This window comes from Passer montanus, unplaced genomic scaffold (assembly GCF_014805655.1).
Source record: "Passer montanus isolate IOZ18808 unplaced genomic scaffold, ASM1480565v1 scaffold2, whole genome shotgun sequence".
Lineage (NCBI taxonomy): Eukaryota > Metazoa > Chordata > Aves > Passeriformes > Passeridae > Passer > Passer montanus.
The window spans coordinates 2,971,618-2,996,362 of record NW_024366591.1 but is presented as its reverse complement, the minus strand read 5'-3'; the positions used below and the strand labels follow the sequence as shown (position 1 = coordinate 2,996,362).

At 37.1% G+C, this 24,745-nt stretch overlaps 1 protein-coding gene across 9 annotated transcripts in view; it reads left to right on the top strand.

Moving 5' to 3' along the window:
* PLEKHA7 (pleckstrin homology domain containing A7) overlaps positions 1–22,957 on the top strand; it is a 149,072-nt gene extending 126,115 nt beyond the window's left edge. For 6 of the 9 annotated variants that reach the window (XM_039707165.1, XM_039707162.1, XM_039707171.1 and 3 more), the window contains 15 exons: positions 535–603; positions 766–846; positions 1,683–1,832; positions 2,736–2,837; positions 6,259–6,367; positions 7,224–7,462; positions 7,870–8,058; positions 8,330–8,447; positions 9,281–9,360; positions 9,759–9,959; positions 13,087–13,239; positions 15,781–15,914; positions 16,731–16,873; positions 20,082–20,190; positions 21,416–22,957. In XM_039707165.1, the coding sequence (XP_039563099.1) occupies positions 535–603; positions 766–846; positions 1,683–1,832; positions 2,736–2,837; positions 6,259–6,367; positions 7,224–7,462; positions 7,870–8,058; positions 8,330–8,447; positions 9,281–9,360; positions 9,759–9,959; positions 13,087–13,239; positions 15,781–15,914; positions 16,731–16,873; positions 20,082–20,179 (1,866 nt within the window). In that variant the 3' untranslated portion in view covers positions 20,180–20,190; positions 21,416–22,957. The remainder of the gene's footprint in view (positions 1–534; positions 604–765; positions 847–1,682; positions 1,833–2,735; positions 2,838–6,258; positions 6,368–7,223; positions 7,463–7,869; positions 8,059–8,329; positions 8,448–9,280; positions 9,361–9,758; positions 9,960–13,086; positions 13,240–15,780; positions 15,915–16,730; positions 16,874–20,081; positions 20,191–21,415) is intronic. The other 3 variants (XM_039707164.1, XM_039707168.1, XM_039707166.1) reach the window with 3 other exon arrangements.
* Positions 22,958–24,745: the final 1,788 nt, after the last annotated feature.

The window sequence follows — 24,745 nt, the reverse complement described above, 5'->3', positions numbered from 1 at the left end:
TACTGTCCTTTGTAGATTGAAACACTTGCCAAAAGTTGTATTTTTAGTCATTCATGAATGCTGCTATTGTTGCAACCATGCATTTAAATGAAAAATTCCATTCCTTTGGCTTCAAGAAAGCTATTAGAGCAGAACTGTTCAAACTACTAGATCTTGCAGGAAAAGGACTTCTGTAACCAGAGACAGGTGGGATTATGCTGTTTTGTACAGAATTCCAAGTTGCTGGAAGAGTTACTAAATAGCCTAATGTAACTAGTAATCCCTTTTGAGGGAGTAACACTTCTCAAAAACTAAAGCCAGATTTGAAAGTACTTGTATCCAAAATTTTATTAAATAGCCTAATATAACTAGTAATCCCTTTTGTTAACACTTCTCAAAAACTAAAGCCAGATTTGAAAGTACTTGTATCCAAAATTTTATTTTTTTTCTTATTAAAAGTGAATATTTAACAAAAGCTTTATTTTCACTGCTGAAGCATCATTAGGTCTTAGTTTGCTATGAATTTCTTACATTTTGGAAATCTGTTCCTCTTAGATGACAGGACGTGACACGTTGAAAGACAGAAGTGCAAAGCCTGTCAAGGTTGCAGAAAGTGATATTGATGTAAGTATCAAACGCCACTGCAGCACCTCTTGCACTCATCTATTTCTTTTGTACAGTCACATGGTCATTATTATGCTCCTTGGGGTGAAATATTACAAGGGGATACTTTTCTGCTTGGTTTTTAAAATCTAACCTTATATATGTGTGTGATTTCATTTCCAGGTGAAACTGAGTGTTTTGTGTGAGCAGGACAGAATTCTGCAGGACTTGGAGGACAAAATAAGAGCCCTTAAGGAAAATAAAGTAAGTAGGTTAAAAAGGGTTAGTAAAACAAAACAGAAACTTTTATCTAATCATGAAGTATAAAATAGGAAATTGTAAACAATAAATTGAATTAATGGATGCGATTGCACTGCATTGTGTATGTACTTCTATGATAACAAAAATCGGGTTTTATTTCAGGATTGAGTACCCATTCTGAGAAAACATGTTTTTGAAAGTGAATATTTTAAACCCATCTGCTTCAGTTCTTGTGAGCTATAGCTGTCAATAAACTGAGGTGATTATAAAAATAAAAAATTTATATATCCTAAAATGAAAGTACTGTTCAGGTGGATCCTGTGGAAGAACTACTGTGCAAAATTAATTGCATGTTATTTACTCCTGACTAAATGAATTGGGCTTGTTTCATGTTTTAGACAATATTTTATACCATCACATGACTTTTTCATCCACAGCAGTGAAGGAGAACCTGTCCTCAAACAAACAGCTCATGCTGGGCTGTGGTAGGGCTGTCATTGTTCTATACTGCTTAAGGGAATTCTTCTGAAACTGTAAATTGCACTTTCGTACAGAGGGTAAACAGAAAAATTCCCCTCTCCCTGCTTTGTGTTTTCAACGGTTTTGGCTGCTTAATGGGAAGATTTAATAGAAAATATCAGATAATTTTGGATACAATAGGTAATTAAGGCTCTTGCAGTTTTTGTTTACACGTGAGTCTCCAAAACAGGAGGCCAATCCTAACCTCTGTTAGTTTGTAGGGAAGACTTGGGGCATGGAAAACACCTTTCATATTCCTGCCAGTAGATGCATAAATTTCCATGTTAATGTTGTAAACTTACTGCTGTCTTCTTTTTTAGGATCAGCTGGAGTCTGTTCTGGAGGTTTTGCACAGGCAGATGGATCAGTACAAAGACCAACCACAACACGCAGAAAAAATATCTTACCAGCAGAGACTTTTGCAAGAGGACCTTATACATATTCGGGCTGAAATATCCAAAGTCTCAACAGTACGTGTGTTTGGTTGATTCCAGAAAACCAGAATTAAAATCCCAGTTAGACTAAAACTGTGTTGGTCATTGGATAGGGAAATTAAGACCTGTTCTGAACAGTTTTGGTTAAGGTACAGGATACTAAACCAGACCAAAAAAATTAAACCATCTTTCCAGCTTTGTTTTTCAATGCCTGCCTTCCATGCCTCCAAACAAAAACCCCTAACCTTTTCATTATCTTTATATGTTAAGTGTGGGCTTAGATTGCAAATCTTTCAGCTAGTCCTTTGAAAATATGAATGTGATTCCAGGATGTTTTTCCAGCTTAAAAGGAGTTGGGAAAATCTGTTGATATTTCAGGAAAAATTTACCATTCATATTATAACTTAATACAATTCAAATGTAATTTAATCTTGGTTTCACTCTGTTATTACTGCCTTTTCATGAATATAAGACTAGCTCTTTGTAAGACTGTTTCCAGAACTGCATGAGCACCTTGCCTGTAGTAAGGTGTGATCACTAAAATGACAGTTTTATTTAAATGTATCTAGTCAGTTTGTGCCTGTAGAAAATGTATGGCTTCCACAGTCAGCATGTAAAATGTATTTGTGGGCATAAATAGCAAGTCACTGGAAAAAGGGCTGTACTGGTGCAGGGATTGTGTTACATGCCAGTTTGGTTTAGTTACATGCCAATTTGGCCAGAGGTTTTTAACTATAGGTTCTTGACTTGATTGTGCAAGCTATGAGGGGTTTTCAGGTGTATAATCAAATCTAAGCAACAATGTAGACTAAAATGGATTCTTTACTTCTTTTTTATAATAGAACAACAGTAACTTCAAAACTCTTTGGTGCTCAGTTACAGGATGGAGAAAGTGGTTTTGAGGTTAGCACAGTGTTAGAGTGTTCCTTCTGTTAACAGGAGATGGAAAATGCCTGGAATGAGTATCTGAAATTAGAGAAGGATGTGAGCCAGCTGAAAACAGCCTTACAGGAGCAGATGAACAGTTCATTGGTATCTCAGGTGAGTCCATTTTCAGACACTGTAAACACTTAGGGGGTGGTTTAGTCTGAACATCAAGTTACCATTTCATAAGATTAAATTTCTCTGCCATTTTTGCAGAGTGTTCAGCTGTCATGTAATTTGGTTTGCAGAGTTCAGGCACTGTGGCAGCATGGCTGTGCAGTGAAAAAACCCCTGCATTGTCTTGCAGCACACAAGCAGTAGTGCCATAGTTTCCCATAAGTTGTCTATGCAAATTTGCCATTATTTTATTACGTTTTTATTACACGCTGACATCTTGACATTGATAACCTATTCAATTTATAAGACTGTGCAGGACTTCTTAGCCTTTCATTTATTTGATCTGACATTGTTGGCTTCTTTATCCATTTTTAAGAACATCAGTCACTGGTTGATATTGTCATTACTTGTTCTTTGTCATGTTCTTCTAGTTATGGAAGATTTATCTTTGCAGATTGTTTTGTGAAGTGGAATAAGTGTTTAACAGCCATCAGTAATTGAAAGGCATCTCAGTTTTAAATCAATTATTCAGTTTCAAAATTTAAAAAGAAGCTTTGTTTGAAGCTCAGTTATTTTCTTTGCTGAAATGGATATGGAATACCAGATTATTTCTACATACCTGCTTACAGCTGGTGACTTTATTCTCAGGGAATACTGGATAATTTTTCTTTTGTGTGAGGTGAACTCAAGGAACACAGTTAATGTATACATTTTTCTCAAGTTTTAGTCTACTTTTCCAAATATCCTGGACCTAAAGAACTGACTAGTTAAATTTTTTAGCTTGTTTGCATTTAAGTATCTGATCAGATATGATTTGAAGCCTGTTTATTTTTACTGTTAATGAATGAATGTTAGGTTTTACAAATCTTGCTTTGATACTTTTTTAATTGCATCAATCTTCAAAGTACGTTTTAATTTACTTTTCGTTTTGGGGTGTGGGGAAGTGATTCAGTTTCTGGAGTCAGAATATGTAATTGAGCTCAGGTGTAGTATATATTTTAAAGAAAAAATCCCAAGGGAATATTAGAATAAAGTGGTTCTTGTATGAAATTACTTAGTTTAACAAAGGCAAATAACACCTTTAAACAAAATACACCTTTTTAGACTACTTTGAGATAAAATTTCCAGTTAGGTGTTAAACTTGCTTAAAATACTCGCTGTGTGGCATGGGATTCACCAATACGTTTGGAAGGAAGTGTGGTTTGCACAGAAAAAATATAATTCAGTTTGATTATCATCTCACAAGTGATTAATTATAAATACACACACAGCCATAAGCACATTATCAGTTGGATATGGGTATACTTTTATATATCTATACATATAAGTATGCACAGATATGTTTGGCTAAGTTTTAAAAAAATGTTTCTGAATACCTATTTTGGAGATTCTAAGGGGAACTGAACTGATTTTTTTCAGAAAGTACTGAATATTCTAAAAAACTATATTCCTTCATAGAAGTCTCACTTGAAGTACCCATAATGGTTAGAATTTTTTTGATCTCTGCCCAAGGGCATGTAGATTCAAGATTGTTTATCTAGCTTTTTCCAATAGCACTAAATTAATGCACACTGTATTAAAAAAATGCAGTCTTCATGGAATATTATTAAAAATTCAGTAAATTTTCAGGCTCAAGTTGCTGAAGGAGACCACTGATGTTGTTTCCATGTAGCATTAATTAAGAGGTTAAAACCTAAATGTTTAAGCAGCTTGGTCAGAGTAAATCTTGCTTTTTAGAATGCAGCTTCAATTGTCTTTTGCTGAAAGGTTGTGGGGGGATCTGGGCATGCATGCTGAATTTAGCTGAGATGGGTTACTTTATCAGTGATAGCTTCTTAGTTGGTTCGTCTTTCTCCTCTGGCTTTGTCAGTCTAAATTATGTATCTGTTTGAAGGAAGTTAGAGAAATAAAATTTTCTCTCCAAGTTACCTCTTCCTGCTTGCCAGTACAGTTTATTTATACCCCTCTGTAAACAGCAATCTTGGCTTTCATAATTTTAAAATTAATTAATCTGCTTATCGTTCAGCCCAGGTCCATTTTAGATCTAAAATATTCTCTTCACATCAATATTTAAGTAATGGGAAGAAATAATATTAAAAGATCTGGCTTTTCTACATTGCTAATCAAACATTTTCTGAGTGGTTTCAGAAGCAGGATTTTCAGTGCAACACAGTGGTTTTTTTCACCAGTTCTGAGGCTTGATTGTTGTAAATCCATCATTTGGTTCCTTGTAGTGTGATTAATCTCAGAAAAATGAAATGAAATGTGCAAATTTATAGTTTGTGTCCTGACAATCTTTCAAAATATGTCCTATCTATCGAGTGAGTTTACTACAGGCAAATAACATTCTCCATCATTTAAATGTTTGTGTTCTTGGCACCCTGTTTGCTGATCTGTAACCTGGCTGAACATATTTCCTGATTTAAGACAGAAAGTGGAAAGCAATTTATATGCCTTCCTTAGCTCTATGAGGTGTAACAGCTTTTACTGAAGTTTTTTTCCACCCTCAGCCTTATAGGATTAATTAGTAGCTATTTTGCAGCTCATGGCAAGTGATGAATTTCTGGAGTTCTTGAGCAGTTTGTGAGCAATTCTTAAGTGTTTCACTGCCTTCGCTTTCTTTAATGGTATTGGTTTTACTAAGTTTATTCTTGATGCAAATTTTTGAAATCTGTGTTACCAGGCTTTAATGAATTAGATGACAGCAGCTATTTAAGATGATTGGAGTGACTGAAATGGTGCCTTCAGGGGCCAGGCTGTGATGCAGCTCAGTCTGTAGACAAAGCTTCCCTTTCTTTCTTTCCTTCTGGAAAAAACCCTTGGTAAAGCAAATAGAATGCAAGATGAGAGCAAGTCCTGGAGCAGCAACAATATATTGTTTTAACCTGTAATACATCATGACCAGTAGACCTAACAACTCAAATATAAGCAGAAATTAAAGTTGTCAGCAATTCTGAGTTTGTTTTTCTGCTTTTTTTAATACTGGATATTTCCCCTAAAAGTATTTACATGTTTTTAAAGGTTGCTTTAGCAGTCTTAAATTTGATAGGTATAGGATTTAAGAACAAAGTTCAAATTAAAAGGTTCTGGAAACTCATTTTATGTAGAACTTTAAACTATATTTTTGTAGTCTGAACAATATTGTAGAAAAACAAAAACATGTCTCTTTTCTCCTGTCTTCTTTAGAAAGTCTTCCAAGAGTCAGAAAATGCTCTAATAAATTTTATGGACAATATATATTTGTTGGTGTTTTGTATTTATTAATTTTTATTTTAAAATAATTATTTAACTAATTTCTAAACTCCTAAGATTTCATGTAAGTTCTGTAGTTGTAGTTGGTGATCTCAAAAGAAGGAAAGGCCCATAATAAATTAAAACTGAGGCATAATTGGTGTTTTTTTTCTTTCATTACAAACAACAGGAGAAAACACAAATACAGAAAGACTTGTGGAGAATTGAAGATGTTACAGCTGGCTTGAGTGCAAATAAAGCAAACTACAAAACCATAGTAGACTCTATAAAGAATCCAGGTAAGGGGAACATGATGAAAACATAAAAAATATACCAATGCGGCTGAGTCTTTGGGTCTGTGCAAATCTGGAAGTTTGTTCTCCTGCAGAAAATCCAGTTAATTCTGCTACTGGATGTGTCAGAAATCCCTGTTGATTGAGTGCACTAACTTGGTGTTTCTTTGCCTGAGGTGACAGGTTTTTTTCTTGTTTGTTTTCACATACCAATGGCTCTAAAATGTAACAAGCCATAAAAAGAAGGGAACAACAATAACCATAATGGGCTACATTCTTCAAGTTGCAGAAGGGGTTTCTGTCAGGTGCCAGGCCCTTACCACTGTAGTATCTGTTCTGCATCCTGTCCAGGAGCTTTTCTCTGGGTTTTTTTTTTTTTTTCTCTGGGTTTATTGTGGTTTTTTTTTTTTTCCCTTGGATGCTGCCCAGCTGCTCTTGCTGCAGTTGCCTTTCCCCTCCTTGTTCAGGCAGGTGTTTGGTGGGCAGAGCAACATCAGCTCTGGAAGGGGGGAAGGCAAAGTGTGTGTGGTCTGCACTGCAGTGGCTTTATTACATTTCAAAGGCAGGACCTGATGTGTTGGGGTAGCAAGAGACTGTTAATGCCTACTGCAAAACTCACCTCTCACATACAGAGATAAAATAGTTCTGAGATGGTCTAGATCTGTAGGCAGCTTAAGGAATCTGTGGCATGGGGCCAGATGCAGCTTATGGACTGATTTCATGTAACTCCCAGGCTTCTCCTTCCTTCTCCTTCCACTGCCCTCCACCAGGAATTTTATGGGATGATACCAAACTGTGTAGTTGCATTTTTGGCCTGAAAGGGATTGTTATCAAGAAATATTTTTGTCTATTTCTCCCCTAGAGAGAAAAACAGTGCCTTCATTTTCTCAGTCTTCAGTGCCTTCCTTACCAGCTTCCCTGGCTGCTGTGGAGAGCAAGCTCTCTGTCCCACAGAGCCCTCCACGCAGCCCGCTGAAGTCCCCTCTGGAGGTCAGGCTGTACCCACAGCCTTATTTCCAGACCAGGACACAGCACCAAGCACAGCAGCTGAAAAAAATCGAGCCACCTCTTCAGTCACCAGTCAAGCTCAAGCCAAAGGTTGTAAGTACTGCTCTTGTGGGATTCCTTCAGCAGTGTTTCCATTTCCCTTCTGTCAGGAGCAGTGGGAATGTCGTGGGTGGGAAGTGCATGCTGTGAAGGCACAGCAGTGGTGTTTGTGTTGGAGCTGAGCAGCAGCACTTGCAGCATAAATACATGTGCAGCCTATTGTGCAGTGGCCATAGACTGCTTTAGAACGTGTTAATATTCAGAGCCTTCCATGGAAATGCTTTGTGGTTCATTTCTTGGGTCTTGCTTGGGCTTTAAAGCCTCAATCTTCTGGTGTGGACAGAGGAGAGCACGCTGAAGCAGTCACAAATACTTCATATAATGCACTGACCTTTATTTTGCAGTTTATGCCAGACTGTTTTCGTGCTCTTTGCCAAATCCCTGTGCTTTCCTGTTCCCAGGAAGATGAAGCACCGCCCAGACCTCCTCTCCCTCAGCTGTACAGCCCTGAGGATCAGCCACCAGCTGTCCCACCCCTCCCCAGAGAAGCCACTGTCATCAGACACACCTCAGTGCGGGGCCTGAAGCGCCAGTCAGACGAGAGAAAGAGAGACAGAGAGCTCGGCCAGTATGTAAATGGAGATTACAGGGTGAGCTCTCACACTCCTGTGCCCCTGCTCTTCAAAGATATGGGAACCTTGAATAAAATATGTTATTCTTGTCTGTAAAATATATGGAGACCTTTAATAATGTAAGCATGATATAGAATGGCAAGGAGATAATAATGACATCATAATACTAATGATGCGTGCTGTATAATAATGGCAGAAAGAGATGTAGCAACCCAGAAACAAAGATTTAGGATTATTAAAACTTGCTGTCTGTGATTTCACTTGAGCTGATGAGTATTTTTCTGTATAGGTGGAGCTGCGCTCATACATGAGTGAACCAGAACTGGCAATGATAGGGGGTGACCTCAGCCACCCTTCCAGTGCTTTAATAAGCCCTGACAGTGGATACCAGACATTACCTACCCGTGGTAAGCCAGGAATCTGTGGAATTGATCCCTAACAGTACTGTCTGTATAGGAGCTTTTCTCTTGTAGGGTTTCCTGGAGATGATCTTAATCACCAGATCACTGTTTTTAAATTAACTATTCAGTGGAAGTTTAGAAATTTTATGCATTTTAATGGTGGTGTTGCAGACAATCAGCCTTTGACAAAGCAATTTAATATAGAAGACGTAAAAAACCCCATAGCAAAACATGGAACTGGCTATTAGAATATCTCTTATATTCAAAGTTATATTTCCTCATAATTTCTGTGCCGTCTTTTGCAAAGTCCAAGTATTTTTAAAACACCTATATTGCCATTAAAATGTAACTGATAAAGTATATGACTACGATGCTCCAAACATTATATCTGACTTGACACTCCATCCCCATTGTGCTATTGTCCTGTAACTGTTTTGGAGATAGGGATAGAGATGATATTTGGACCAAAAGCAAATGATTTCCTAGCCATTTGCTTCTTATCTCTTCGTTTCTAACTGTGAATGTTAAGGTTTTATTTTCTTAATAGATGTGATTATTTGTACAGTATATCTAATCTTGTACAGCTGAGTTCAACCTGTCCCTCATTTTATGTAAGATTCTAAATTATTGTGGATTTTTCTGACTTTCGATCAGTAGCGACCTGAAGTGTTCGGCTGAAATGAAATTTCATGCCTCTTATGATCATGTGAATTGCAAAATATGTGCTCAAATAGTGACCAGAATGCCACAGAAACAATATAATAAAATTTAAAAAAACAGATACTTTTCTTATTTTGTCTGTCATTTGATTTTAAGGCATTCTCTTTTTCCTTATAAAGGTTTGTCTGGATCAACTTCCAGGTTACACCAGTCATCTACCATTTCATCGTTTGCAACACTTCGAAGGGATAGGTCCAAGGTAAGTTTTACATAAACTTCTGAAGGCAAATGTCTGAGCTGCTTGAAATAGTTAGGCCCAGAGTACATTTTGTGTAGCAGGAAGTGGGATTGCAGTAGCCTGGGAGAGGAGCAAGAGCTGTGATATACTGAAGACTCCAATTCTTCACTTTCTAAAATGAACTGGAAAACAGACAAACAACTTACTGCATTTCAAATAGATTTATAAAACAAGGTTTAGAACCAAAAATCAACACTACTAATAGGAAATACAGAGTTGAGAGAGTATATACAAAGAAATGCAAAGTTAATAGAACAAAATTTAGTAATGAGATAGGAGTAGTAGTTCATTTTTTTTGGTATACTTCTTATAAAGTATTAATTACAACGTGTGTTTTGTGTGCCTTGTGACTTCTCCAGGAGAGACCAAAGAGTGCCTTGGAACGTTTATACTCTGGAGACCACCAAAGAGGCAAGATGAGTGCAGAGGAGCAGCTAGAAAGAATGAAGAGACATCAGAAGGCGTTAGTGCGGGAACGCAAGAGGACTCTTAGCCAAGGAGAAAGGCAGCCTGTTTCATCTCGCTCTTTCATCAGGCCCGTGTCTGCAGACGTAGGCTCAGTATGTTAGATATGCCTTAAAAGGACTAAACTAAAAATATCTTTGGATTTATTCTTTTTTTTTTCCCTCCCCTCCCGGCAAGCACTTTCACTTGAGCGTGTGTGATGCTTCTAGTCCAATTAAATTGTGTTCTGTGGTATCAAATGAGTTCAGAGAGTGTGAGGAACAGATGATATTTTTTACTCATAGTTATGGTAAATGTAGCAGGTTCAGCAGGTAAGTTGGTCAGAGGTTAGTGATGAGTGGAGATGCCAGTGTATTTGGGTGATTTCAGAGCCATGATTTATTTTTTTCCCTTGGAATTGTATTTAGAAAGTGACAGAAGCTTGTACAGTTTTAAAACTGCTTCATAATGGAATGGGCCTCTTGGAATGTTGTTTCTCACCATGGGTGTTTTTCCTTTTAATTCATAAATTAGACTGCAAGATAGTCGGTGGTAAGATCAGACCAAGGTGGTGTTTGTCTGTTCTTTTTAAAAAAGATGATAAATGGATAATCAGTTTTAAAATCTAATCATGCTGATTAGGAATTTATGTGACAGCTAATGTATTCTAATTGATACAAATTCTTCTTTAAAGCTCAAAATGTAGAATATTCTAATAAGGCTCAAAGTTAGGCTGCTAAAGAAAAGTATTATGTTGCTTTCTGAGAGTAAATGCTGTGCAGATGAGAAGTTTATAATGATACATTTTGGATACTAACCAAAGCAATTCTGATTGGTGAAGTTACCCAGTTGCTCACTTGGTGCTAAACCAGGATTGTACTGTAATTGCACTTATGCTGTGGTCTTTTAATTTATTTTTTTATTTGGTCCACTAGAGCTTTAGAATGATCACATTGTTTTACCTAATTCATTGCACAAGATCTCTTGCTTTTAAATTTGTCACTCATCATACCTAATGCCTCTTTTTTTTTTGTTTGCTTGTTTTTAATTTGCAGAATTTTGTAGCTACTTTAAAATTTCTAACTGGACTACTCAATTTTTACCAGGCTTAATTGCATTTAGTACATGTGTGTCAGTTGCTGGCATTGAAAACACTTTATAATCAGCTTTTCATTCCCACTGTTCTGTAGCACTAATTTGCAGCCAGTTGTTTGTATTTACTTTCCCAGTAAATACAACTGCACTGCTTGGAGACATTCATCTGTTTTGTCTTCTGTTTTGCAATCACAAATTTTTTAAAGACAGTGCATAATGTTTGGGAATTGTAGTACTATAGTCCCACTGTTACTTTCATACTTTAATTGGAAGAAATAAATCTGAGCTGCTTATGTTTTCTGACTCACATAACATACACAAGTTGAATTGAAAAGCTTTCATAACACTTATTATTAACATTTGTGGCAAACACTTTATTTATAAATTTGGGTGCCATCTTGGTCTTTTTCTTGCTGTAAAGAATTAAAATAGAGTTTTTCAGCCCTAGTAGTGTTTTGTAGAGGTCATCTCTTGTACCTATGGGGCTTTGATATGCAGAAGCATGTTTGATAGCACAATTACTTACAGCATTACAATTATTTAGCAGCCACAATGGCAAACAGTTAAATGTATAATTGAAGTGCTGCTCAGTGTGTAACATTTGCTTTAAACATACATTGTATGTGTAACTCTAAATTTTAATTGGTCAGCTCTCAAGTGTAGGATGACATTTTAAGTATTGATCACAGTTCATGAATTCATTTGTTATATACAATGCCTTTTTAATGTAAAAGTTGCAACATCAAAGCCAATAAAAGAACTGCTTCATAAGAATGGTTTGATGTTTTTCTTACCTGTTATATAGCAACAACTTGGAAATGATAATGTGTATTTAAAATATACTATCTCAATCAGGCCTGGTTCGAATATGAGTAGAAGGATGAGTTTAGAGTACTCATATGAGAAAATCTTCTTTTCTCTGTTGAATTCTGTAATGTATTAATTTTTGAGATGTAATTGCCTCTTACCTACTTAACTTTTTAATATACATGGAAGATACTTATCTTCTGAGTGAATACTGAGAGCTTGTGCATGAATAGGTTTCAATTAGATTTATTAATGCAAGTGACATAATGAAGTCTAAGGACTTCATGTGGAGTTCAAACTTCTTCCAAAACAAGGCAAAGATTTGTACCAGAAACACTGGAGATATTTTTCTGAAACATAAAAGTAGCACGTTCTCCCGTTGACTCCCTCAGAACCTTGAGGACATAATTTTGTTGTTGTTGTCGGCTTTGTCCCTTCTTTTTTTCTACTGCTTTTAGTATCATGTATGGTAAAGTTGCTCAGATATACTGGATAGAATGATGCTACAACTGAACTTAATTTTTTGAACAAAAAGGTATTGGTAGTATCCTTAAGTGTGAGTTTATGTGTAACTGTATTGTGTGTAGCTGTGTAGGGACTACCGTGCAGTGCTTTTAGGTACTCTATAATATTAGAGTACCTAAAAGCTTAGTTTAAATATACTAAATTTAAATATCAATAAATATTAAATAGTTCTGATTTATATTGCTAAATATTTACTTTTAAAGACTGTGTGGAAGACTTTTGCAGGTAGCTAGACTCTGCTTTTAGTAAAGTCTGAAGAGCTTAAAATTAAACTTTTTTTAAATTCAAGACAAGTTAACACTGATATACAATGTATTATCAACTTTAAACAGTAGGCATTATTCTAAAAAAGATGCATAAAATTTTCAAGTTGCGATTCTCAACCAGCACTGTAAATAGCCTTTCTCTGTAATCATTCAGAACCACACAGCACTGCCTCTTTACAATGCCAAGGACTATTCTGCCAGCCTGTAGGCTCACTGGTAGTGACACCTGTGATTCCAAAGGTGTTGTTCCATGTGCCCATATTAATCAGCAAATGTAAAATTGGGATTAATAAATTTCTTAGAATCTAATACTGCTGAACATGTAAAATTAAACCATACTATGAATTCCTCACAGCACAGCTAGAGATCAAACCTCCCACCCTTAAGTACCAAGAAATGCAGTTTTATTTTATTTCTGTTGTCACTTCAGGGGTTTGCCCTGCTGATTCTTTCAGCAGCGTAGCTTTTGCTGCAGTAGTAATGTGCATTGCTGTATGGTGAGTTTGGCAGTATGGTTGAATGCTGTTAATTGTTTTGTATCTATTACCAGTGGAAACGAGAGCAAGAGTTTGATTTGCAGTTACTTGAGAGGGCAATTCGTGGAGAAGACAAGGATGAAAATGAATGGTTAAAAGTTCAGCCAGTAACAGTGACAGAAACAGACCTGGAGCCTCAAGACTATGATTTAGATATCAGCAGAGAGGTAACACTCACAATCTTTTGCCTCCTATTCTCTGTCCCAAAACATTAACCTTTCTGAGTTTTACGCAGTGAATTCTCATATTTTCTTTCAAAAGTTTGCTGGAAGTTTGAACTAAAAGGAGTCTTTTGGGTACTGAAAATTTATGACCTGGCACCTTTGTAAGGTTTGTGTTTGTGTTGTGTTTTGGTAGAAGGAAGAAATTGAAAAGTTGGCTCTAGTCTTTTAAATATATATCTCAGGCTTTAAAGGGAAGACTGATTAAGTTAGGGAACATTCTGTAAATTGGGGAAAAAAGATGAGAAGACAACATAATTTGTATTTAAAAACAAGAAGCAGGAAAGGACAAGTTAGTTTCCCAGAGCTACCTCACTACTTTTCATGTTGACTGGCAAATGATGATAGAGAGAGGAAGCTCTGCTTTATTTGGGCTTGAGCAGAAAACATATTTCTGTCAGCTTTTGGAATGACTTGGTCTGTGTGCTGGGCACACAAGAGGACTTTGCTCAGCTCCAGTAAGGGAGGAAATGCCAGTTTGAAATGCGATTGAGCCATCTGGTGGGAAGGAGAGAACACAGCAAGAGGAAAGGCTGCAGGGGCTACCTTGTGCTGTGTTAAATGCCATGGGAGATGGCAAACCAATACAACTATTAATGGTAATTAGATTAATAAGCACCTGTACTCTTCTGAAAGCTATTGGCAGAGTATAATTTTGCAGACAGGGATATTTGTGAATGGTTTACTCTGTGAGTCATTATCAGTTGAACTCTAGGAATGAATTTAACTTTCTCTTAATCTTTGTATAATTCTTACAGAAAATACAGTGCTTCTGTAAACTTCAGAAACAGAAAATATCTTCTGTTCTTCTGCCTTTCCTTGTTGCATTCTGCTACTAATTTTTCTTTTCTGGAAGGTCTCTGGGGCTATGGGTATCACTGTGTACTTCCTTTGAGCCTTGCGTAGGAGACATTTTTGCTCATAGGCATTTCTGTCCTGCTTCAGAGTAACTGAAGTAGGTCTGAAGCTCTGAGTGGAATGCTTCTTTCTCAGTTTACCCAGGTTAGAATCATACACTTGTGTTGGAAGGGTTGTTGGAAGGGACTTTATTCCAACCTCCTGCCATGGGCTGGGACACCTTCCACTTAACCAGAGCTCCATCCAACCCGGTCTTGTTGTCCTTTTCCATTTCACATGGCCATTCTCTTCACCTGGTAGGCACTTCTGTGTTTGAGGTACCTCGGTGCCTCAGAAGGAAACACACTCAGTTCTGTCTTTAAGGAAATCCATCTACTCATGCAATGGTTAAGGGCTTTGTTATTCTGAAAGTGACGGGATGAGCTTATGTAGGTTAGATGTAGTATGGAGATAGAGATACACATTAAAGAGAAGTGTATATATGTCTATATCTAGACCTCCAGAGAGGAGTTGGATTCAAAAGTAGGGAAGTGTAGGAAAGTGTATTGGAAAGTGTAGGGAAGTGTATTGGAAAAATAAGAATTTTTCTGGAAGCATTGGCTTTGGGTTTCCCGATAAGAAAGTCTAAAAACTTGAGGCTGTGATTTTAATATGGTTGAGTGTGCCAGTGTGTGCTCTTGGCATGAGATTTCCTGTGAATTACTCAGCCTAAACACTGGGGGTTAGGTGAGACCACTTTACATAATCCATTGAATTAGCATGAACCAAGGTCAGTGGTGAAAAAATTTAGGATTATTTTCATTGAAAACTTTAAATTTTGAAGACTCATTGCCTCATGAGTGTTTTAACAAAATTCCAATAATAATAAGAAAAAAATAGTTCTCCTTTACTTGATTTCCATTTATTCACACATCCTCTACTTTTGTTTTCAAAATTAGTCTGTTCTCTATGATGAGACTTGATTTTCAAAGGTTGTAAACTGTAATTTCACTGGGAGGAGTGAAAAGTTCCCACAAAGTAATTTATCCTAGTAAAAAATTGTTTCTAGCTTTCATGCGGTCATATTAAAAATTTCAGTCTACAGAATTTATGCAGTGTGTTTTTACAATTGCACAGTGTAGTGTATTTCTGTTTGCCTTTACTCCCCTCTGCTGCTCACAAATTATCCAGTCTCAAAAGAATGACACCCTGGGTTAAAACCTTCCGTGATACTTCCTCTCAGATGTAGGAAGTTCTGGCTGGCAGGACACAACTATCATGACACTGATATCTCAGGTTGTCCAGTCAGTCTCAGAGTGGTTGCTTCTTTCTGCTGTAGGAGCTTTAGGCAGTATCCTATTTTGGGCTCTAAGCCTGAGCTGAAGAAAGGTTTTCTGTTGATTCTGACTTCTTCTGTAATCCCTTTAAGTATTTGTTCAATCTATCTTCTGAAGTAAAAGAATCAGAGGGAACACTGTTGAAAGGGCATCAGCTAGATATCCAGAAGAAGTGTCAAGCGTCAGGTACATGTACTGACTGTGAAAATCCATGCTTTATTCTTTTCACTGTGTTCTCCCATTGAGGAGGATTTATCTCAATTTCTTTCAAGTCTTTGTTATTGAAAACTCGATGCTTGCTTTCTTTCTACAGTTGTCAAAACCTGAGAAGGTTGTAATTCCAGAACGTTATGTTGAACTGGAGCCAGAGGAGCCTCTTTCTACAGAAGAACTGGCAGCAAGGCAGCGTAAAGCAGAAAAGATAAAGAATATTCTTACTAAATCCAGGTTAGGTTTTAGGGTTTTTTCCAAATCCTGCACAGGGGCTCATGTTGAACATTGAGAACTAACATCATACAACAATCTTTATTTCTGTTACCTGAATGCAACTTGTAGCTTTGAGAAAATGCGCTCAGAACTTATGTGGCATACTTAGAGCTGCTTTTTAAAACAAGGTAGAAGACATACTGATGAATTTTGTATATGTCCATTTTCTTGTTTAGAGAGTCCAAAACCAGTACTAAGTCCTTACCAAACAACTGTCATCTGAGAGTGAGGAGGAAGGAAAAACACAAAGCTGGCCAAAATCTGAAGAAAAGTCAGCATGTTTGTTGTGGCCAGAGAGCTGGAGTTGTGAAACAACACTTTTGGCTACTTACAGCTAACATAGTCAGCTGAAACATTCCATTTTCAGAAATTGATATGTCAGGTACCTGCTCTCTCTTAGAAAGGGGTACAGCTTGAGGACCACCAGGTTTTTCCTTTTCTCTGAGCACTAGCAAGGAATTTCACTAACAACTTCAAGTAAATAGCACTTTTGTAGTGCTTTCATTTAAGCACATTAAGGATATTTCTAAAAAAGGACTTTCAGATGTTCTTAAGGCTACGCAGAAATTGTGATTGAATGTGTGGTGACTGTCATTTTTCCTGGTGTGCTGTAGGTATTTGCATACAACATCAACCCTGTTTTAAAGAACTGCAATAAAATATGGAGCTTGATAGATGAGATCTGAAAACTGCTGTCTGAATCCAAGCTCGTTCTTATCTGCATGGTGGATTCTTTATGTTTGCAAATGTTAATGTTGTTTTTCACTTTCCCCCCAGTATGCACAATCTGCAGCCTACTGTTGCCCAGGACAAACACAACTCGATTGATTTAGATTCACAGCTGCAGGAGCAGGAGCGCATCATTACCATTTCATATGCTCTGGCTTCTGAAGCCTCTCAGAGGAGCAAGGAGGTAGCAGGTAATGCTTAGTTATTTACAAAATAACAGATATTCCTTTACCAGCTTCTCAAGTTGTGTGGGGTTGTTGCTGAACTCCTGGCATAAGAGAAAGTTTTAGTCATTCATATTCAAAATAGTGAAAAGGTAACAAATGGAGATGGGCTAATGATTTACATTGACTATTTGGCCTCCAGTGGACAGGATAAAGGGGGAAAAACACTACAATAATAAGTTCAGAACTTGGAAACTTGCTCTGAATAATAGTGCTAAAAAAATTAGCATTTTAATCCTCTATAATTACATTAAACCAAATACTTCTATGTTCATTTTTTGAAAGTAAATGAATCTGTGACTTCTAAAAACAGTCAAGAAAAGAGGATGTAAAATATTTTTTTAAAGAGAAAAATTCCCTGGTCTGATGGTTGAGATGAGGTTTGAATAATTTGCAGCTTGAGCTGTATGAGAACAGACTGAAAAAGACCTTGTAAAATGGGGATGGACATGTTTCTCTCTGGTGACCAGGATGAGAGGTCAGGGCAAGATAGCTGTGCAGGAATTCTGCTTGATGCCTGGAAATTAATGGATCCTTTGCAATGTGTTGCTAAAAAGTGATAATTTCACTCTTGATTGCTTTATAGTTGAAATAAGTAAGAAATGTCAAGAGATTTGTATCACACAGTAATCCATGCAGCAACGATTTCCCCAAGTGTCTGACTGGCCATTTATAACTGGCACCATTCACTGTTCCAGTGGAGAATGGAAATAATGGAAACTTCAACTATGATGGAGAAAAAATACGCACATTTCTCATCCAAAGTTGTCAGTTTCAACTTATGGCTCTTGCCACAGCAGCCCTTAAGATCTTCCCATTAAAGACAGATTATTGCAGTATCGGGATGCGTGACGTGCGCCTGCAGTAACAGCGTTGATTGAATGTGGCTGTACACTCTGGGGTGCAGTGCCAGCTGAACCTGAGGGGAATGGCATTTTGAGGGGATGGAATGCATTTCCAAGATAGGGATCTTGAGACTTCAGAGAGTTTCTGTGGGTAATTTAACTGACTGGCAGGGAGAGAATGATTTGCTGAGGAGGTCAGATGTTATAAAGCTAAACCAAACAAGCAGAAAAACGGAACTGTAAAATTGTGGGAGCAGTTCAGGAATAACCTTGTGGCTCTTCAGGCCATGGGTGTATCAACAGGGCTTTCCACAGGTGCTTTTGTCCCAGTTTTATTGACCAGAGCCTTGTAACAGGTATTCCAATCCTTTGGTTATGCAGTGGGAATTTTTTTCATGAGGTATGAGCCAGTGGAGCATTTTACCACTTGAGTTCCAGCTTCTGCTGGGAAAAGGTCACACATCTGGGCTAAGATCAGGCCAGATGAGCACAGCTAGTACCTGAAATTATTCTTCTGTGTCAGTAAAAGAGCAGCATGCCTGCCCTACTCAAAGGTATTTGTTGGGCCAATTAAGTTACTTCTGGGTGTGCCTGAACTTGTAGCAACTGTACGCTGCTGAAATAGTTTTGATTTTTTAAAATGTTGTGTAGTGAATTTAGTATAGATTTCATTGCTATAGGCTTTTTATTTATATTTTTTAATTTTTTAATATTAAATTATCTCAAAAGTGTGATCCAACAATTTTTTTTAGATATATGTAGTCATAAAAATCTTAATTCTTTAGTTTCCTCAAAGAGGAAATTAAAGCATGTATTGGCACCGAAATGTTTAAATGCTGCTTCAGAAAATTTGCAGTCAGTTGTGAGATAAGTTTTAGTTTAATTTTCTTTGTGAATCATGGCAGCTGCCTCTTTTGTCTTTCAGACATTTAAAGAAACCCTAACACAGTAGCCAAAGACTAAGGCTTTTAAGGAATTCCAAACTTTTATATTTGTGCACAGCTTTTGTTGCCATACTTGTACCTCAAAAACTCACTTCTTGAAACATGTCTTTCTTTGATTTCAGTTATTTCTTACGCCTTTAAAAGTAAACACCTTCCATGGTATTCTTAAAAAAAAAAACAAACACTAAAAAAACCCCAAACAAAAAAACTAGAGTGGTTTGGTTTTAATAGAAAATCTACAAACCAGAAAATAGTTCGGGTGTTTTAGTTATGGCCTATATTCTGATGAATTAAGGTGATTAAAAAGGAAAGCATTTGACACTCTGCACAGCTGATTTTTACATTCTCGTTTAGTCTCATATTACAGATTCCTTCATGTTCTTATTTTTGTAGTTTGATTTTTGAAGTATGGGTTATCATTTGCTCCTTGATGATGAAGCTGACCTCATCTGAAAATCCCAAACTAGTCATGTAAATTGTTTTACAAAGATTTGTTTATGAAAAAGACTGTGAAGCTTAACTTTGCCCATTTTTCAGGGATGAGCAGTTATGTTAGGATACTATGCTAATATAAATCTTTTAAGATAAGTTGTAAATTTATCTAACCATAGCATTTTAGAGTTTCTTCTGTTCCTAATAAGAAATCAACCTTCTGAGTAGAAATCATGCCAAGAATCTGGAAGATTGAAGTCAAATACAAGAGTGTTAAGAAGTCGTTTCCTATGTTGTGTGCTTTGGCCCTCCAAAACATAAAAGTAGAATTTTAGGTCGAGTTTCAATTTCTTCAGTTTTATGATTGTTTTCCAATACTATACCATTACTCAGATTTATAAACAAGACTATTTTTAATCATTCTATTATTTATCCTGTATTTTCTAGCTGAGATATGAAGATGTGTTTATTGTATCATGTGCTGCACTAAGCAAAATGTTATACATATGTGTGATTTTGTAAACATTATATTTATGTATATTATTTTGTTTTCTGCTCACTGGCATATAACAAAGGAAATGCTGAAAACCTGTACAGTCTCAATGAAGTCTGGAAATTGAATTAGCAAAAATATAGCTGCTGGTCCAGAGCTTCAAAAGCTTTAAAAGCAGGGCTGATGAGAGTATGTCAGTGTTGTGTGCCTTCATAATGTTCCAGTGAAATTTCAGCTTAAGGTTGGTTGTCCATATTCTCATGCAAATAGGAATCTTTATTTGTTTAATTTATGCAAGGAGTGGAAAAAACAGCAGGTAGATATGCTGTTTACCTTTTGTTCCATGTGACTACAATAGTGTAGCACCTCATTGCTCATCAGGTGGTAGAAAATTAAGGTGACTCCATTATGATGTGAATGTTTGATTGTGCAGCCTAATTCCTGTGTGTGATCCCTTCTAGCTCAGCAGTTGACCTATCCACCCAAAGCACCCTCACCTTCTGTACCACAGCCACCTCACTCCCCCTTAAGCAATGGATTTCACTACACATTTGTTTAAACACCTTCCAAGTAAGAACTAACTGCTCTCAGCATGTCTGATCTGCCATCGTGCCTGTGCTGTGGCTTGCTAAATTTTAACTCCTTTACTAAACCAAGATTCCATCCGAATGAAAGCATGCAGCTGCTTTTTCAGGAACCTTTTGTCCTTGTAAATATTGCTTCTAATGAGCTAACACGTGGGCTGGCTGGTGAAGTCTTCAGTTCAGTGCTGTTGCTCTGCAGGTGAGGTGCTTCCTCAGTGCTACTGTGGTGAAGGGAGGAGACATCTGTGCTCTGGGTGACAGGGGGCCAGGTTTTCAGCAGCCCTCTGTACTCTGGTGGCTGCTCAGGGCAGTCAAAGAGAGAATCCAAAGTGCACCCCTGTACAAGCAGGGGCTTTCTTTGTGGGCTGGTGTCCTACACGTGAGTTTGCATCAGAGTCTTAGCTGAGGTGAGCTGAAAATTTGGCCCTTTGTGACTAATTCTGCAATGTTGTGTTTGACTTTGATCATGCCTTTCATTGGATCATGTTAACAGAAGATTGGTTTTGTCTCTGGTTAGGTTATTTTGCCACTTCAGGTATTAAAATTGTGGTAATTTTATTGTCCTTACAAAGAAACACCTGTATTTATATCTCTTCTCAGTAGAATTAGCAGAGGTTTCCCTGTTTGAAATTGGAAGTAGGAAAAGGTGTAAATATTGTATGCAACTGCTGAGTGTGCCCCCAGTTAAGACACTAGCTATTCATCCATATTTTCCTTTTATATTATTCTTACCTTTCTGATTTTCTTTGGCTTAATTTTATTGCCTGAAATTGAACAAGAAGATAAAGCGGAGATGAAGTAGTAAGGAGGGTTGCTTGAGTAACTCAAATAATTGTACAGTGCCAGAGACTCGAGCAGGGGCTGGGGCTGACCTTCAGAGCTCCCTTCCTACCCCAACCATTCTGTGATTGCAGACTGACTTAAAAACACGTCCAGCACAAATACATGCACACAGATATACAGTTACAGATATGTATTTATATAAAGTTACATTTTCTTCAGAAAAAGAAAGAGTTGTGATGTGCTGGGCACACAGGAGCTTGAGCATCAGTGGCATCATGAGACAATTGTCGGCTTAACGTGTCTGTATGAATTGTATGGATCTGTCAAACTGCAAAAGGCTTTAAAAAAAAATGTTCCCTGCAATTTCTTACTGCTTGGCGTTGGTTGGCATTCAATATTTAACCATGTTTTATTTTCCTTCACACCAGCCAAAGCAGTCAGTGAACACTGACGTGAGACTGGAGGCAAATCCCGCTTTGTGACACCATGTGGAGGACAGAGGAGATTCTTTTCCAGCTTTCTGTGGAGATACTCCTTGGATGGTGACACCTTCTTTGGAAAGACATTCAGAGAATGATAGGGGAATGAATTTTCTATGAAAATGAAGAGAACTGCAGATAATTTTTTATTTACTTCAGTTTAGTTCACACCTTTTATACAAATAAACGGCACTTTTAATAAACTCTGTAAAATACTGACAATGTATTTTTAGAATGATGTATTGTAGGTGTTTTTTTTTTAATCAAGGGCTGAATTCATTTTAAAAGACACTTCTTGCATAGATACTAAAAAATGCTGTTACTTCCCCCTCAGGCTCGGATGCACATCGTAAAGTTTTGTGAAAAAACCCCTGCAAATTTGAGCAAACCTAGAAGCACATTGATAGGGTATGGATAGAGCTAACATGGGTGACAGATTTGGTGAAAGGGTGTTTCAGATTGAATATTTTTGTAGAGATAATCACCCACCCTTTTGCCCGTTAAATAATCCATTGCAAGAACTGTTAGCTTGAAATTTCTAAATATTAGTAACCACTGTATAGCTGAAATTTCCCAAGAAAGCCATAACAAAAGCCAGTTTTAACTCCCTTTTTTTATGATCCCAGATGATTAACTTGCTGGTATCAATCCACAGTTTGTTAGGTTGCCCTTGAAAGTAGTGTTGCCCCCTCTATAACAAACAGCTAACAATTTTTTTTTCAAGTTGAGATGTGAAAGAAGGTGATTTTTAATTAAAATATGTGAAGTAAGCAATAAACAATGACAATGTGTCATTTGGCTAGTAAATACATATTTTCCTTCTATTTTTTTCAATAGACATTACAGAATGATGTTCTGACTAGTATTTATCCTAGAAACAGCAAAACTAATGGAATGTGGCACATGCTAATTTCCTGTGTATGTTCACCTGGTGCTTATCTTTGCCAAACTTTGAAATTCTGTGCTGTACTTACACACAGGGCAAAGGGTGAGCTGGTTAAAATAAGGAGAAAATAAGACTAAATGTACTGCTGCAACTATACTTTAAAAAACCCTGTGTATGCATCGAATACAAGACATGCAAAAACTTCCCAATGTTATGTAATTGGTAGCCGAGTTCAGCTCTGGATGAGAAATAACTGAGAAATACTTCTGCAGTATTTTGTGAAACCACTAACTTGTTTATTCCCTGTGTTCAAGTAGTAGCTAAAACCCCCTTGGAATTGACCTTTGTATTTCAGACTTTAAGACAAATCATCATATATTAACACTATACTCAGAAATATTCTTAAAAGTATATATTTAGCTAATGCAATCTATTTTACCTCAATACTGCCAGTATCAACTTTAAAACCTTTTGCCAAAATAATGATTTATTTTTGCCTTTATAAAAAAGTTTTGAAAGCATAAATGAATATTTTGCAAGAAAACATTAATTTAAATAAAATGTAACAGTTTGGAAAATGGTATATGTACAGATTAAAATATTAACATAACTGACTCCTGTTGCCTCTGTCTTGTCTGCTCTCTTATCAGTGTCCAGCTAGTTGGAAATCCAGAGTCATTTGTGCTTTTATCATATCTTGCTCTTCTTTGGTTCAAATCCCATTGAAGTTCCCCAGTTTTGCACTTACTTTACTGGGATTTGAATCAGGCTCTCTCTACACCAATTCTACATTTTGATGATTATTATTATATTAGTTGATTTTTTGTTTTGTTTTTGGAAATGTTTTCTAAGCAATTGATGAAATCTGTCTTTATTCTAGAATAGCAAGAGTGAGGTGTTGGCTGAGGGGAAAGTGGTGGGCACTGGCAAAGCTCACTGGCAGCCTTTAACTTTTCAGCAGTTCCCTCAAAAGACACCCAAGTTGATGGAGAGCACTGGAGATGTTGAATTCTTCTGAAAAAAACAATTAAAAGTGTTTTTGTGGCTTAGTGTTGACTGCACAAACTCGAGGGTGAGTGTTTGAGGATATGAGTCCTTGGCTTTTGGATGTGAGTGGCAGAAATTGGGAGCTGAGCTGCTTTAGGATGTGCTCATCCTGTTTTTGTGGGGCACAACAAAGCAGTGAAGGGAAGGGAGCACAGGCAGTGCTGCTCTGCAGGATGTGACAGATGTTCATTCTCTTTTCTTTGTCACACACACAAAATCTGCTCATTCAAGCTGGTGTGGAAAAGAAGGATTTCGCCCTAAACAGTTGCATTATTAACATTTTCAACTAAACCAGTCTTGATGGAAAGATTTTGGTCATGTCCCTAGTTAATCCCATATTTGGGAAAAAATTATAAGGTGATTTTTCTTCCAAAACCTTTTGTTGAATATGTGAAATGCTGTTCTTAGTGGCCATCTTTTGTAAGGCTAGGAATAGTTTTTAAATAGTAATGACTAGTTTTCCTATGCACAGCGTGTTTGGTTTGGGTCAATTTCCTTTTTCAGTTCTGTTTCTTTTAATCTACATGCTCTTTTCAGGGTGTTACAGGCTACTTTGTAATATTAAAATTGGAAAAAAATTATGTTAACTTGCAGATCAATCTAATTTTGGTCAGAAAGTGGACTTTTTTTCCCCTCTGCCTATTTAACAGTGAAGTGTTTGGGACTAATTGAACTCAGTCATTAGAAAACCGTGTCAGTTCTTTTGATTGTGCTGGTTTTTAATTAGTGTTTTGTAATGTTATACCAAGCAAAAATTTTGCGGGCTGAATTCTCTTCCCAGGTACAGCTGTTTCCAATTTCTTCAGCCGAAGTTACTAAATGTTCACTGCCCAGCTGCATTTATAAAAGTACAGCCTGATAGTTGTAAGTGGCACCTCTTTCACCTTTCTGGACTTGCACAACAGCCCCCACCCCTGTTTTTCACTATTATTTTAAAGTTTGTGTGATTGCTGGGCTGCAAGGAATCCTGCTGAGCTATAGCACTGTTTGTCTTTGTGCATCTGTATTATGCTGTTTGTTTTAAAGGTCTGGGCAGGTAAGCAGTACTTACAGACATCCAGGCTCTTTTGAAACACTTGGGAAGAAAAAAACACACCACCACCACCAAGCCCCCCACAAACAAAACCCATCAGAAGTAGATAAAAAGGTTTTCAGGAAACTACTGAGAGATTCTCTTCTGGGGAGTATCTTAGGGGTGTGGAAGGGAAAGCTACTGAAGGATGCTACTAAACTTGTGTGCTGCTATTTCAAAAAAGCTCTTAAAGCCCATCAGGGTGGTTTTGGTTACCCCACAGCCTTTGGAGGGAGAGGGGTTGGTGTCCTGAGAAGGCAGAGCACTCCCAACC